Genomic DNA, 14,453 nt, shown 5'->3' on the forward strand with positions numbered 1-14,453 from the left:
TACTGCGAATTGACTGTTCTACATTTAGCATCTTTACTGCACCCACCGTCTCTACTAATGGTATTACCAAGGTAAGCGAAGCTGTCCTTGATAGATCTTTTCGCTACCAAACGTCCCTTTAATCCTAATTATTCCTTTCATCTCTAATAAGCTTTTCATCTCTAATTCTTCCTAGCCTTCGCGACTTAGCTTTCTTAACATTAATTGTCAAACCTATTCTAGCAACGTGAACTCACAAAGCGTCTAAATTTTCATTCAATTTGCTCACACTTTCATCTTAAGTCAAGGAAATTTTGTCGTCCTCATTTGTTTTCGTATTCTTTCATTGCCTTTCATGTGCTCCTGAGGGCAAAGTCCATCAAAATGATCCATATAAATGGGGATAGAACACAACTCTGCTTAACTCCTGATTCAATACGAAACTAGCTATTAACCTCATTTCCTACCTTAACCGCAGCAGAGTTTACATACACTAATCAATTTAGTGCATTTGTCTGGCATACCAGACAAGAATAAGATCTTCGCTAAAGCTCTTCTATCAACTGAATCGAACGCTTGCTTATAATCTATAAAAACTGAAAACTAAAGGTGTTTGATGACTCAGGCACTTCTCAATTATTAACCTAAGGCTGAAAATTTAGTCGACATATCCTCTACTCTTAAAACTTTGTCTGCAGTATCTCTAACTCTAAAAAGTATCATCATACTAAGTAATTGGCTGCCAATTACTTGGCCAATTACTTAATCTTTTCTTTGGAGGGAGGGGGGAGGAGCCAAAACAGCTTGGTGCTGCGGTGAGTTGTTAGTAGTAGTGGTAGTAGATTGTTTCACACGCTCACCCGAAAGAAGAACTGTCTTAAGTCCGCTTGTATATTGCCAGGAGGAAACCTAACTTATCGTGGCATACCTAATGTAATTTCACCGACGCTAGGAATCCGGTTATACAAAATCTTTGGTTTGTTTTTCTTTTCTTTTAGCGTTAATCTTTTCTTTGGAGGGAGGGGGAGGAGCAAAAAAAGCTTGGTGCTGCGATGAGTTGTTAGTAGTAGTAGTAGATTCTTTCAGATGCTCACCCGACAGAAGAACTGTCTGAAGTCCGCTTGTATATTGCCAGGAGGAGACCTAACTTATCGTGGCATACCTAATGTAATTTCACTGACGCTAGGAATCTGGTAATACAACGTCTTTGGATTCTTTGCTTTTCTTTTAGCGTTAATCTTTTCTTTGGAGGGAGGAATGAGGAGCCAAAACAGCTTGGTGTTGCGCTGAGTTGTTAGTAGTAGTAGTAGTATTAGATTGTTTCACATGCTCACCCGACAGAAGAACTGTCTTAAGTCTGCTTGTATATTGCCAGGAGGAAACCTAACTTATCGTGGCATACCTAATGTAATTTCACTGACGCTAGGAATCTGGCAATACAACATCTTTGGTTTGTTTTGCTTTTCTTTTAGCGTTAATATTTTCTTTGGAGGGAGGGGGGAGGAGCCAAAGCAGCTTGCTGCGGTGAGTTGTTAGTAGTAGTAGTACTAGATTGTTTCAAATGCTCATCCGACAGAAGAACTGTCTTAAGTCCGCTTGTATATTGCCAAGAGGAAACCTAACTTATCGTGGCATACCTAATGTAATTTCACTGACGGTAGGAATCTGGTAATACAACATCTTTGGTTTGTTTTGCTTTTCTTTTAGCGTTAATCTTTTCTTTGAAAGGAGGGGGGAGGAGCCAAAACAGCTTGGTGCTGCGGTGAGTTGTTAGTAGTAGTAGTAGAGTGTTTCACATGCTCACCCGACAGAAGAACTGTCTTAAGTCCGCTTGTATAGTGCCAGGAGGAAACCTAACTTATCGTGGCATACCTAATGTGATTTCACTGACGCTAGGACTCTGGTAATACAACATCTTTGGTTTGTTTTGCTCTTCTTTTGGTGTTAATCTTTTCTTTGGAGGGAGGGGGAGGAGCCAAAACAGCTTGGTGCTGCGGTGAGTTGTTGTTAGTAGTAGTAGTAGTAGTAGTAGATTGTTTCACATGCCCACCGGACAGAATATTTGTCTTAAGTCCGCTTGTATATTGCCAGGAGGAAACCTAACTTATCGTGGCATACCTAATGTTATTTCACTGACGCTAGGAATCTGGTAATACAACGTCTTTGGTTTGTTTTGATTTTCTTTTAGCGTTAATCTTTTCTTTGGAGGGAGAGGGGAGGAGCCAAAACAGCTTGGTGCTGCGATGAGTTGTTAGTAGTAGTAGTAGTAGATTGTTTCACATGTTCAGCCAACAGAAGAACTGTCTTAAGTCCGCTTGTATATTGCCAGGAGGAAACCTAACTTAACGTGGCATACCTAATGTAATTTCACCGACGCTAGGAATCCGGTAATACAACGTCTTTTGTTTGTTTTGCTTTTCTTTTAGCGTTAATCTTTTCTTTGGAGGGAGAGGGGAGGAGCCAAAATAGCTTGGTGCTGCTGTGAGTTGTTAGTAGTAGTAGTAGTAGTAGATTGTTTCACATGCTCACCCGACAGAAGAACTGTCTTAAGTCCGCTTGTATATTGCCAGGAGGAAACCTAACTTATCGTGGCATACCTAATGTAATTTCACCGACGCTAGGAATCAGGTAATACAACTTCTTTGGTTTGTTTTTCTTTTCTTTTAGCGTTAATCTTTTCTTTGGAGGGAGGGGGAGGAGCAAAAAAAGCTTGGTGCTGCGGTGAGTTGTTAGTAGTAGTAGTAGATTCTTTCAGATGCTCACCCGACAGAAGAACTGTCTGAAGTCCGCTTGTATATTGCCAGGAGGAAACCTAACTTAACGTGGCATACCTAATGTAATTTCACTGACGCTAGGAATCTGGTAATACAACGTCTTTGGATTCTTTGCTTTTCTTTTAGCGTTAATCTTTTCTTTGGAGGGAGGAATGAGGAGCCAAAACAGCTTGGTGTTGCGCTGAGTTGTTAGTAGTAGTAGTAGTATTAGATTGTTTCACATGCTCACCCGACAGAAGAACTGTCTTAAGTCCGCTTGTATATTGCCAGGAGGAAACCTAACTTAACGTGGCATACCTAATGTAATTTCACCGACGCTAGGAATCTGGTAATACAACGTCTTTTGTTTGTTTTGCTTTTCTTTTAGCGTTAATCTTTTCTTTGGAGGGAGAGGGGAGGAGCCAAAAGAGCTTGGTGCTGCTGTGAGTTGTTAGTAGTAGTAGTAGTAGTAGATTGTTTCACATGCTCACCCGACAGAAGAACTGTCTTAAGTCCGCTTGTATATTGCCAGGAGGAAACCTAACTTATCGTGGCATACCTAATGTAATTTCACCGACGCTAGGAATCAGGTAATACAACATCTTTGGTTTGTTTTTCTTTTCTTTTAGCGTTAATCTTTTCTTTGGAGGGAGGGGGAGGAGCAAAAAAAGCTTGGTGCTGCGGTGAGTTGTTAGTAGTAGTAGTAGATTCTTTCAGATGCTCACCCGACAGAAGAACTGTCTGAAGTCCGCTTGTATATTGCCAGGAGGAGACCTAACTTATCGTGGCATACCTAATGTAATTTCACTGACGCTAGGAATCTGGAAATACAACGTCTTTGGATTGTTTTCTTTTCTTTTAGCGTTAATCTTTTCTTTGGAGGGAGGAATGAGGAGCCAAAACAGCTTGGTGTTGCGCTGAGTTGTTAGTAGTAGTAGTAGTATTAGATTGTTTCACATGCTCACCCGACAGAAGAACTGTCTCAAGTCTGCTTGTATATTGCCAGGAGGAAACCTAACTTATCGTGGCATACCTAATGTAATTTCACTGACGCTAGGAATCTGGCAATACAACATCTTTGGTTTGTTTAGCTTTTCTTTTAGCGTTAATATTTTCTTTGGAGGGAGGGGGGAGGAGCCAAAGCAGCTTGCTGCGGTGAGTTGTTAGTAGTAGTAGTACTAGATTGTTTCAAATGCTCATCCGACAGAAGAACTGTCTTAAGTCCGCTTGTATATTGCCAAGAGGAAACCTAACTTATCGTGGCATACCTAATGTAATTTCACTGACGGTAGGAATCTGGTAATACAACATCTTTGGTTTGTTTTGCTTTTCTTTTTGCGTTAATCTTTTCTTTGTAAGGAGGGGGGAGGAGCCAAAACAGCTTGGTGCTGCGGTGAGTTGTTAGTAGTAGTAGTAGATTGTTTCACATGCTCACCCGACAGAAGAACTGTCTTAAGTCCGCTTGTATATTGCCAGGAGGAAACCTAACTTATCGTGGCATACCTAATGTTATTTCACTGACGCTAGGAATCTGGTAATACAACATCTTTGGTTTGTTTTGCTCTTCTTTTGGTGTTAATCTTTTCTTTGGAGGGAGGGGGAGGAGCCAAAACAGCTTGGTGCTGCGGTGAGTTGTTGTTAGTAGTAGTAGTAGTAGTAGTATATTGTTTCACATGCCCACCGGACAGAATATTTGTCTTAAGTCCGCTTGTATATTGCCAGGAGGAAACCTAACTTATCGTGGCATACCTAATGTAATTTCACCGACGCTAGGAATCTGGTAATACAACGTCTTTTGTTTGTTTTGATTTTCTTTTAGCGTTAATCTTTTCTTTGGAGGGAGAGGGAGGAGCCAAAACAGCTTGGTGCTGCGATGAGTTGTTAGTAGTAGTAGTAGTAGATTGTTTCACATGTTCACCCGACAGAAGAACTGTCTTAAGTCCGCTTGTATATTGCCAGGAGGAAACATAACTTAACGTGGCATACCTAATGTAATTTCACCGACGCTAGGAATCTGGTAATACAACGTCTTTTGTTTGTTTTTCTTTTCTTTTAGCGTTAATCTTTTCTTTGGAGGGAGAGGGGAGGAGCCAAAATAGCTTGGTGCTGCTGTGAGTTGTTAGTAGTAGTAGTAGTAGTAGATTGTTTCACATGCTAACCCGACAGAAGAACTGTCTTAAGTCCGCTTGTATATTGCCAGGAGGAAACCTAACTTATCGTGGCATACCTAATGTAATTTCACCGACGCTAGGAATCTGGTAATACAACATCTTTGGTTTGTTTTGCTTTTCTTTTAGCGCTAGTCTTTTCTTTGGAGCGGGGGGGGGGGGAGGAGCCAAAATAGCTTGGTGCTGCGATGAGTTGTTAGTAATAGTAATAGTAGATTGTTTCGCATGCTCACCCAACAGAAGAAATATCTTAAGTCCACCGAAAGGCAAACCGTCTACTACAAGCCTTTGTTTTTGTTCTGACGTCTGGCAACATTTTTTATTACATGAAAATTATTTATTTTTAACTGTGAATTTGATTACATAATTTCCATTAGACTTTGTACCCTATCAAAATTTCCATTGTTTAAATTTAGGACAGATTGTTTCACGTAGCGTAGCTGTGTTGGCCTCAGGCGGCTTGGTGCTGTGGTGAGTTGTTAGTAGTATATTGTTTCACATATTCACCCAACAGAAGAACTGTCTTAAGTCCGCCGAAAGGCAAACCGTCTACTGCAAGCCTCGGGAACTCTTATGTGCATATTCCTTTCTTAAGTATGCTGGCTTTGAGGTTAGAAATAAGTCACTGAAGATTATGAATATGATTTTTGAAAAGGGGAGGCACCTAGTGATTTTAGGAAATTCCTAATTAAACCCCTATATAAGAAAGGTTTTAAGACTAGGTTTCGCAATTACAGAGGCAATTACTTGGCAATTACATGGCTAGGGTACGCTCTGCGGACGACGGATGAAAGATTGCCAAAGATTTTCTTTTTGAGCCAACCATATAGGGCTCAACAGAAAGCACGTCGTCCTTGGTTGGGGTGGGAGGATACCGTAAGGAAAGATTTAAGGGAAATGGGAACCTCCTGGGAGGATGTAAAGAAGGAGGCTTTGAATAGGTTGGGATGAAGGAGGAGCGTGCGTAGCTGTGTTGGCCTCATGCGGCTTTGTGCTGCAGAGAGTATTTAGTGTTGGTAGTAGTAATAGTTGTATTAAGCTTGATTTCGCGTCTTGATCCCACTTAATTAATAATAAAAATAAAATACTTTGGTTGACTATAGAAGAACACTTTTGGGGATTTGAATGTGACTAAATACATATGACAAAAAATATATATATAAATGCATAATTAAATAGCCATATAAAACGAGGTTAATATCAACCAGGGAATAGAAAAGAAGTGAAAAGGACAAAAGCAGATATTTTGGCAAGGACCTCCCCCAATCCGTCTTCAATGCAAAAAAAAAGGAAGAAAAACTAACCTTTCGAAGTAATCTCGCACAGAGCAGAAGAAATGTTTCTTCTGCAAACTGTGTTTTGCTTCTTCTGCTCTGTTTTTTTCCCAAAGATATTTATCTTTTTCCCAAGGAATTCGTTTCAGTGTTGGGTAAACAAACCTCAAGAACAAATACTCAAACAAAATGTAGTGACTAAGAAAATATTCAAAAATAAAATTATTTTTAATTCTGTTTTGAGGACGGTTCAGCAGAGGAATGGGACTGAAATTACTCGACTCAAAATATTGGACCTTGAAATTTTTATTTTACTCTTTTTTTTTCACTAGCTGTCACTCTTTTCGTTTTTTTCGTTTTGTTTTCTCTTTTGCCATGCTTAGTCAGTCTGGCCTCGAAATTGTTTAAAAATGGTATTTTCCTTGAAATGCTCCTTCTATAATTGCTATTATCTGATGAAGCAGCAGGAAGAAAATATTTTTTTTTAATTAATGGTAAATTCCAAATACTGCATGCATCGAAATATTCTGAAAAGACTAGGGTTACAAACCTCCCCCTCCCCTTATTTATGCACGCTCCTTTTATGAAATTTTATTGGATTATCATACAATATAAAAGTAGATACGTATTGTTGCAGGTGAATCTTCCGCTTGAAAGAATTATTTGAAATTTATTATTTCTTTCTAGAAAACATTCTTACAAATATAAATTTTATTAGTACAGCCTGTCCCTTGTTTTATTGTATTTATTTTCTAATTTAAAAAGCAAATGGTATGCCCAAAATTTATCCTCATTCGAGAATTTAACCACAAAATGTTTCTGATGGCTGGGGTAAACCTGTAAAATTTTTCATTGAACAAACTTTACATTTTACGATACAGGCTTATACTGTTGCAACATTACATTAGTAAAGTTACAAAAATATTTTTTAACTAACAACATTTTATGTATTTTGGTTTTCTAGGAAGAAGTGGCTATCCCTCGCCTTTTCCGGTGTGTAGCATGTAAGACGAAGCACTGTCTTCATCATAAAAAAAACTTCATTTTTAAGTTATGAAGTGGTCAACTAAAATGGGGTCAAACTTTCCGTGGGTTGAGTTTTGTGGAGGTTAAGTTGTGTGTAGTTTGACGGGCATGGAAACTTAATACTTTTGCTTTTGTTGTTTGCTTTCTTGTTATCTTTATTTTTTCTAGTAAGTTAAGCTGTAATGAAACTTTAACCCTAACTTAAATTTAATTAGAAGAATTTGTTTAGACTTGAAATGTATAAATTATTTATTTTTTACAAATAAACAGTTCGTGTTAACGAATTGTAAGTATGGAGCGACTCATATTAATATGCCTAGGAATTGAAACTCTAAAAATAAAAAAATATGACAGTAAAAGTATCAAACGATTCAACTTTCTATTGAGACTTTAAATAGAAAGTGGAATTTCCTAAAATAAATATGTGCTTCCCCTTTTTCAAAAATTAATTTAAAAAACTTTCTGAAAAATGATTTTTTCAGAGAAAAGTAAAGACCATTTTAAAATTAAGCTCAGCAGATACCTGTAAAAAATTAAGAAAAATACCTGTAAGAAATTCGAACTCAAAACGACCAGAAGTTACTATTAAAGAATAAATGAAACCCAAAATGAACGGAAATTAAATAAACAATCATAGGAAAAAACATACAACAAGCAATAATATAAACGAATAAACAGATCTTAAAGCAATAATGCTTAGATTGAATATAAAAATCAGTAGTAGTAGTAGTAGTAGATTGTTTCACATGCTCACCCGGCAGAAGAACTGTATTAAGTCCGCTTATATATTGCCAGGAGGAAATCTAACTTATCGTGGCATACCTAATGTAATTTCACTGACGCTAGGAATCTGGTAATACAACATCTTTGGTTTGTTTTGCTTTTCTTTTAGCGTTAATCTTTTCTTTGGAGTGAGGGGGAGGAGCCAAAACAGCTTGGTGCTGCGGTGAGTTGTTAGTAGTAGTGGTAGTAGATTGTTTCACACGCTCACCCGAAAGAAGAACTGTATTAAGTCCGCTTTTATATTGCCAGGAGGAAACCTAACTTATCGTGGCATACCTAATGTAATTTCACCGACGCTAGGAATCCGGTAATACAACATCTTTGGTTTGTTTTTCTTTTCTTTTAGCGTTAATCTTTTCTTTGGAGGGAGGGGGAGGAGCAAAAAAAGCTTGGTGGAATCTGGTGAGCGTGGGAAACAATCTACTACCACTACTACTAACAACTCACCGCAGCACCAAGCTGTTTTGGCTCCTCCCCCTCCCTCCAAAGAAAAGATTAACGCTAGAAGAAAAGCAAAACAAACAAAAGATGTTGTATTACCAGACTCCTAGCGTCAGTGTAATTACATTAGGTATGCCACGATTAGTTAGGTTTCCTCTTGGCAATATACAAGCGGGCTTAAGACAGTTCTTCTGTCGGGTGAGCATGTGAAACAATCTACTACTACTAGTACTACTACTAACAACTCACCGCAGCACCAAGCTGTTTTGGCTCCTCCCCCTCCCTCCAAAGAAAAGATTAACGCTAAAAGAAAAGCAAAACAAACCAAAGATGTTGTATTACCAGATTCCTAGTGTCAGTGAAATTACATTAGGTATGCCACGACAAGTTAGGTTTCCTCCTGGCAATATACAAGCGGACTTAAGACAGTTCTTCTGTAGGGTGAACATGTGAAACAATCTACTACTACTTCTACTACTAACAACTCACCGCAGCACCAAGCTGTTTTGGCTCCTCCCCCTTCCTCCAAAGAAAAGATTAACGCTAAAAGAAAAGCAAAACAAACCAAAGATGTTGTATTACCAGATTCCTAGTGTCAGTGAAATTACATTAGGTATGCCACGACAAGTTAGGTTTCCTCCTGGCAATATACAAGCGGACTTAAGACAGTTCTTCTGTTGGGTGAACATGTGAAACAATCCGTCCCAAATTTAAACAATTGAAAGCTTGATAGGGCACAAAGTCTGATGGAAATTATGAAATCAAATTCACAATTAAAAATAAATAATTTTCATGTAATAAATGTTGCTGTAGCTTAATCGCTAAAAAAGAACTGAAAGTCCTTTATTATTTTTTTTTTTTAAAGGGAGTCAGATACTTTAATAAATGGCATATACTATTAGTACGGTTTTAGACTTCTTAGACGGGGGGGGGGGCAAGGTACACAAAAATTACAATTGCGACAATTTTTTGTCAATTAAGTACATTAATAGGAGTGTAAAAATATAAAATAAAAGGAATTTAATGCCAGACGTCAGAAAAACTGGGAGGGGGGCCATCTGCTTTTCCCACCAGACCTAGAGCTGCTACTGTATACCACCAAAGTCTTTTTTTTTAAGTACCCTTATTAATAGTCAAAATCGATCGGAGGGCGAATACCCCCTCCCCTCATACCCATCATTTCCCCAAACACTTCCGATCAACATTTTGATCCAGCAATTTTGTTGAACGTACTTGAAGGGTACGGAAATTATGTTTTGAGTTTGACAACCCCCCATAGACCTAAGGGCTAAAGCTGTAATTTATATTCTGGGGGCACATAATGTCATATAGAAAGTGTTGTCGTACAAACTTCGAAAAGGGCTCTTTCGATCGGAAATTGAGAGGGCTATTGCCCTTTTTTTTTAATTTAAAGAAAATCCCACCTCCTCTCCTCTCAGTGGCACTAAAATTAAAAAAAAAAACTACTTTTAAACATTACAAAAATCTAAATGCCACCTACATTCTACATTTTACTAAAATTAGCAGCCAAAGAGTGGTCTTCGCATTATTGTACTTCTACTAAAATAATTTTTAATCCATATTAACAATTCTCTTTGGAGCCTAGCCTCCTGTATGCTTAAATACATAATAATATTTAGTGCTACAAGAAAGAAAAACAAATTCAGGTAATTTATTGTCTTGAAATAAAAACAACAACACAAGAATAGTTTTTGAATGCATACATACACAATGCAACCCACATCTTTTTTCGGAAGTTAACTTTGAGGAGGAAGCATCAAATTTGTTGAAGGCCTGTTTATATTTATTATATGATTATACAGAATTCTAAAGAGGACAGGCACGCGCGCAGGAATTTTTTCAAGACAAGGGGGCCAACGGGAAAAAAAAATATTTTAAAATTTAAATAAGAAGAAATTCGGGTAACATTTGAAATTTTGGGAGGGACTCAATGCCCACCCGTTGGGTATTTTCCTTGAGGGGGGTCTAGATCCTGAATAAAAAATGGCCGAAAACTAGAGAAAATACTTTAATAATTTTAGTAATAAATAGACTTGTTAATTTCCAGGTGGTTGCAACTGACCGCTATCCTGTTGAATTAAGCTACATTCCAAGCTTAGACCAAGTCTGGATTTCATGTTGGAGGAGTGAAGATGATCATGGAGCAAGGACGCTTCAGGTAAGACTTTTTTGTCCATATTGTGTGACTGAAACTTATATTGTCAAAAATGGCAGATTTGTATATTTTAATGTGTTCTACGTATAAAATTTTATTTTTGAAATATCAATTATAATGAGAAAGAAAGTACTTTCTGAACATAATTTATAAAGAAAAAAAAACTGCTTTATCAGTTATTTTAATTGCGTATATATTTGATTTATATAGCTACTGTTCATTTATATGTAAGTTATTATTTACGTGTCAATTATATTTCCTTTGTATACTCAACTTAAACATCTAAATCAATGGCTCCCAAACTTATTTGGCCCATCGTCTCCTTTTCAGAAAAGTATTACTCAGTGCTCCTTTCGGGCTGAAGCCATGCTCCAAGCGTCATTACTTAATCTACGGTTTCATTAAAACAAAATTTTCATCTTCTATTCTGCTAACTGTCTGTTTGTTTAATTAAATGCATGTCAAGGTCATTTATAAGAAAAAAACTATACTGTTGTCAAAAGACAAATCCGTCGTCCTGAATTAATAAAAACAAAAAGTGTATTTTCTTGGATTGTTTGTCTTAATGGAAGTTCCCTCGACCCTGTCAATATACCCCGAGAATTCCAAGACGAATGGGAGCAAAAAAAGACATTAGAATCAATAGATTTTTGCAAAAAAGCAGTAGTTAGTTATCTTCATCTCCATTTTCGCCAGCAATAATTTTAAGTCATCGCGGATAATTGTTTGCAATTCTAATCCACCAATGCATTATTGTTAATCACTACAATGCACCCGTGACTGTCACCACCCTCCTCAATCGTTCCACCGCCTACTAAGAGGTGGTAGAAACCACTTTGTAAGCTACTGATCTAAGTGGTCGAGGTTGCGCACGAGTTTTTGCACCACATATGGTTATTGGTTGTGTTGATTCAAAGAAAGGTTTTTGAAACACCTACACCATTTGTGGTCATTTTAATTTCAAAATATAACATGTGCCCTCATTTTCTTCTTCACCGGGTAAGTTGAAACTATAAGCCAATTGTAATAAACAAAATATAATAAACAAAATATAATAAACAATAATAAACAAAAAAGTAAGTTGAAGCTACAAGCCAATTTTTTTTAGCTTCATATTTTTTCATTAGAAAATTGCTCTTTTCCTGGGCTTCATCAAAAGCTTTGCATATAAAAAAGGTAGTGCTTGAACTCTGACTGAACTATTTGCAGCAGTTGTGAGCATCAAAAAGTTTATAAGTTAAAAAAAAAATAAAAAAAAAGTTATTTTGATAATGTATAATTTAATAATAGTGTTTCCTTGCATAGTTTTACATTTCCGAAAGTTAAGCATATTATTTAATTTTATAGCACCCATGGAATAGAACAAAATACGTTCATTCCCCAAAAAAGATACGAACTAAACACTAAACGTTGGTTGTAATTGATTTTAAAGAAATCTCTTAACCATTTGAAAATTCCTTCCGATATTTTATTCTAGTGAATCTTTGTTAAAAGTGACAGGTTTTGCAATTATTGAAAGCTGAATATTCGCAAATTTTCTGGCTAAACCAATTTTTTTTTCATTGTTTTAAATCATAATGTAAAGTTGCGTGACAATATTGCCTCAAAAATTAATCCCTTCAAAACGATATTTTCGAGTGCCAGCTGGTTTTCCTATTTGCGTTAATAGTGTCATTATTTAAGAATGAATCGTTAATATTTCATATTTTAAGCACTTACTTATTAAGATTCAAATTGTTTAATTGATTAATTAACTTCAGTAATTATTAAAAAATAATTAATTCAGATTTGTGTATTATCAATTAAATAATCGTGTTGAATAGTAACAGTTTTTTATAATTCTTTTAATCCTAGGTCATAAGGGATGCCAGCCAAAAGAAAAGTCATCATACAGTTCATCCTGAGCCAATTGATGGTCAATTTGATTTGGTTAAAGATTTTTTCCCTCCATCCATTCAGGTAATCTTTTCGAAAGGTTTCTTTTAGATTTGATGAATGACTTTCGTAGATCCTTTTATTCAAATGTCTTTTGTAAAACATATTCATAGCACAATTTTGGTAACAAGGAGTTGCGTTATCCCCCGGTAGTTAATTGTTCAGTTTTAGTTTCACAATATAATATCGATACTCCTGTATTAAACGCATGCTTTTATATAGTGCTAGTTTGGTTAATGCTAATGAAACAAAATAAAATAGGATGAATATATAATAGTTTATATACAAATTTGGGCTATATATTTGCATATTAGAAGGGGGGGGGGTAAATCACGATATATATTATTACGTACCCAAACCTAGGTACCTACCCCCCCCCCCAAACCCCAAATAACATCAGTTTAAATATCGTATACGCAATGAAAACCACGCTATACATTGTATTACCCTATAGCAGTGTCTTAAATTAACCAGTAGAAACCAATTTTTTCGCGACTGTTTCCATTGCAGTATATAAAACAGTGTGTTTATTACAGGAGTACCCAAATATCTAACCTATAAAAAAAACAGAAGATGAATATTTTTTTATTTAGGATATACTTTTACTACTATTGCAATTAATAACTCACCGCAGCACCAAGTCACCTGAGACCAACACAGCTAAGCACGCTCCGCCCTAATCTATTTAAAGCCTCCCTCATTACACCTTCCCAAGAAGTTCCGGTTTCCTCTAAATCTTTCCTTATAATATCCCTTCCCCCCCCCCCCTCTCCGCGTCTTTCACTATGACCATAAAAAGCGAGATTGGACCTAATGTATCTTATAGCTTACTACTTTTCGGCCAACCGTCTAGGGCTCAACGGAAAGCGATCGTCCTCGTCTGGGGTTGGAGGACGTCATAAAGAAAGATTCAAAAGAAATGGGAACTTCATGGGCGGGTGTAAAAAGGGAGGCTTTGAATAAATTGGGATGGAGGAGGAGCGTGCGTAGCTGTGTTGGCCTAAGGCGGCTTGGTGCTGCGGTGAGTTGTTAGTAGTAGTAGTAGTAGTTACTGCTTGAAATACAGTCAGTCAGAGGGGTACATAAAACAATCCGTAGACAATCCCTCTTGAACTAATATATCCTCCTCCGTCTTTCGTAGTTCCCACGCTCCAGAAGCATATTGACCACTGTCATCAGAGTAGTTTCCAATATTCTAATCTTGGTTCGCAGACATACCATCATATTCTTCCAAACTTTATCAACTGTGAAAATACTCTATTGGCCCTGGTTATTCTACTTTAACATCTTCAGGGCATCCACCATTATTACTAATTATACTACCTAGGTAAGTGAAACTATCAGAAGGAACAACCTTCTCGTTGCCTACCATAACCTCTTCACCTTCACTTATTCTCAGTCTAAGTGATTTAGTCTTCCTAACATTAATTTTCAAGGCTATTCTTGCACCTTGAGGTCTCAAAACCCTCAAAAAGTCATTCACTTTGTTAACATTTTCATCTAGGACCCTAAAATCATCAGCATCGCCTAAGTCTATGAGAGTTTTATTTTCTGATTTGATCAAATAAAAAAAACAAGTTTTTTAAACTGAAAGTAAGGAGCGACATTAAAACTTGAAACGAACAGAAATTATTCCGTATATGAAAGGGGCTGTCCCCTCCTCAACGCCTCGCTCTTTACGCTAAAGTTTTTTATTGTAAAAAATAAAGTTGTGAGACAGAGTCAAACTTTAGCGTAAAGAGCGAGGCGTTCAGGAGGGGACAGCCCCTTTCATATACGGAATAATTTCTGTTCGTTTTAAGTTTTAATGTCGCTCCTTACTTTCAGTTTAAAAAACTGTTTTTTTTTATTTAGTTTCTGATCGTTTTTTAGTTAATGCAGCTTTTATTTTGGCTCACCGTCATTGAATAATTAAACA

At 36.9% G+C, this 14,453-nt stretch overlaps 1 protein-coding gene across 1 annotated transcript in view; it reads left to right on the plus strand.

Moving 5' to 3' along the window:
• LOC148952618 (follistatin-related protein 5-like) overlaps positions 1-14,453 on the plus strand; it is a 166,429-nt gene that overhangs the window by 104,023 nt on the left and 47,953 nt on the right. The window contains exons 8-9 of the mRNA XM_089089238.1: positions 10,493-10,603; positions 12,455-12,559. Coding sequence (XP_088945364.1) covers positions 10,493-10,603; positions 12,455-12,559 — 216 coding nt within the window. The remainder of the gene's footprint in view (positions 1-10,492; positions 10,604-12,454; positions 12,560-14,453) is intronic.

The sequence above is a fragment of the Artemia sp. Qi Xiang Cuo genome, chromosome 5 (assembly GCF_049724085.1).
Source record: "Artemia sp. Qi Xiang Cuo chromosome 5, ASM4972408v1, whole genome shotgun sequence".
NCBI lineage: Eukaryota > Metazoa > Arthropoda > Branchiopoda > Anostraca > Artemiidae > Artemia > Artemia sp. Qi Xiang Cuo.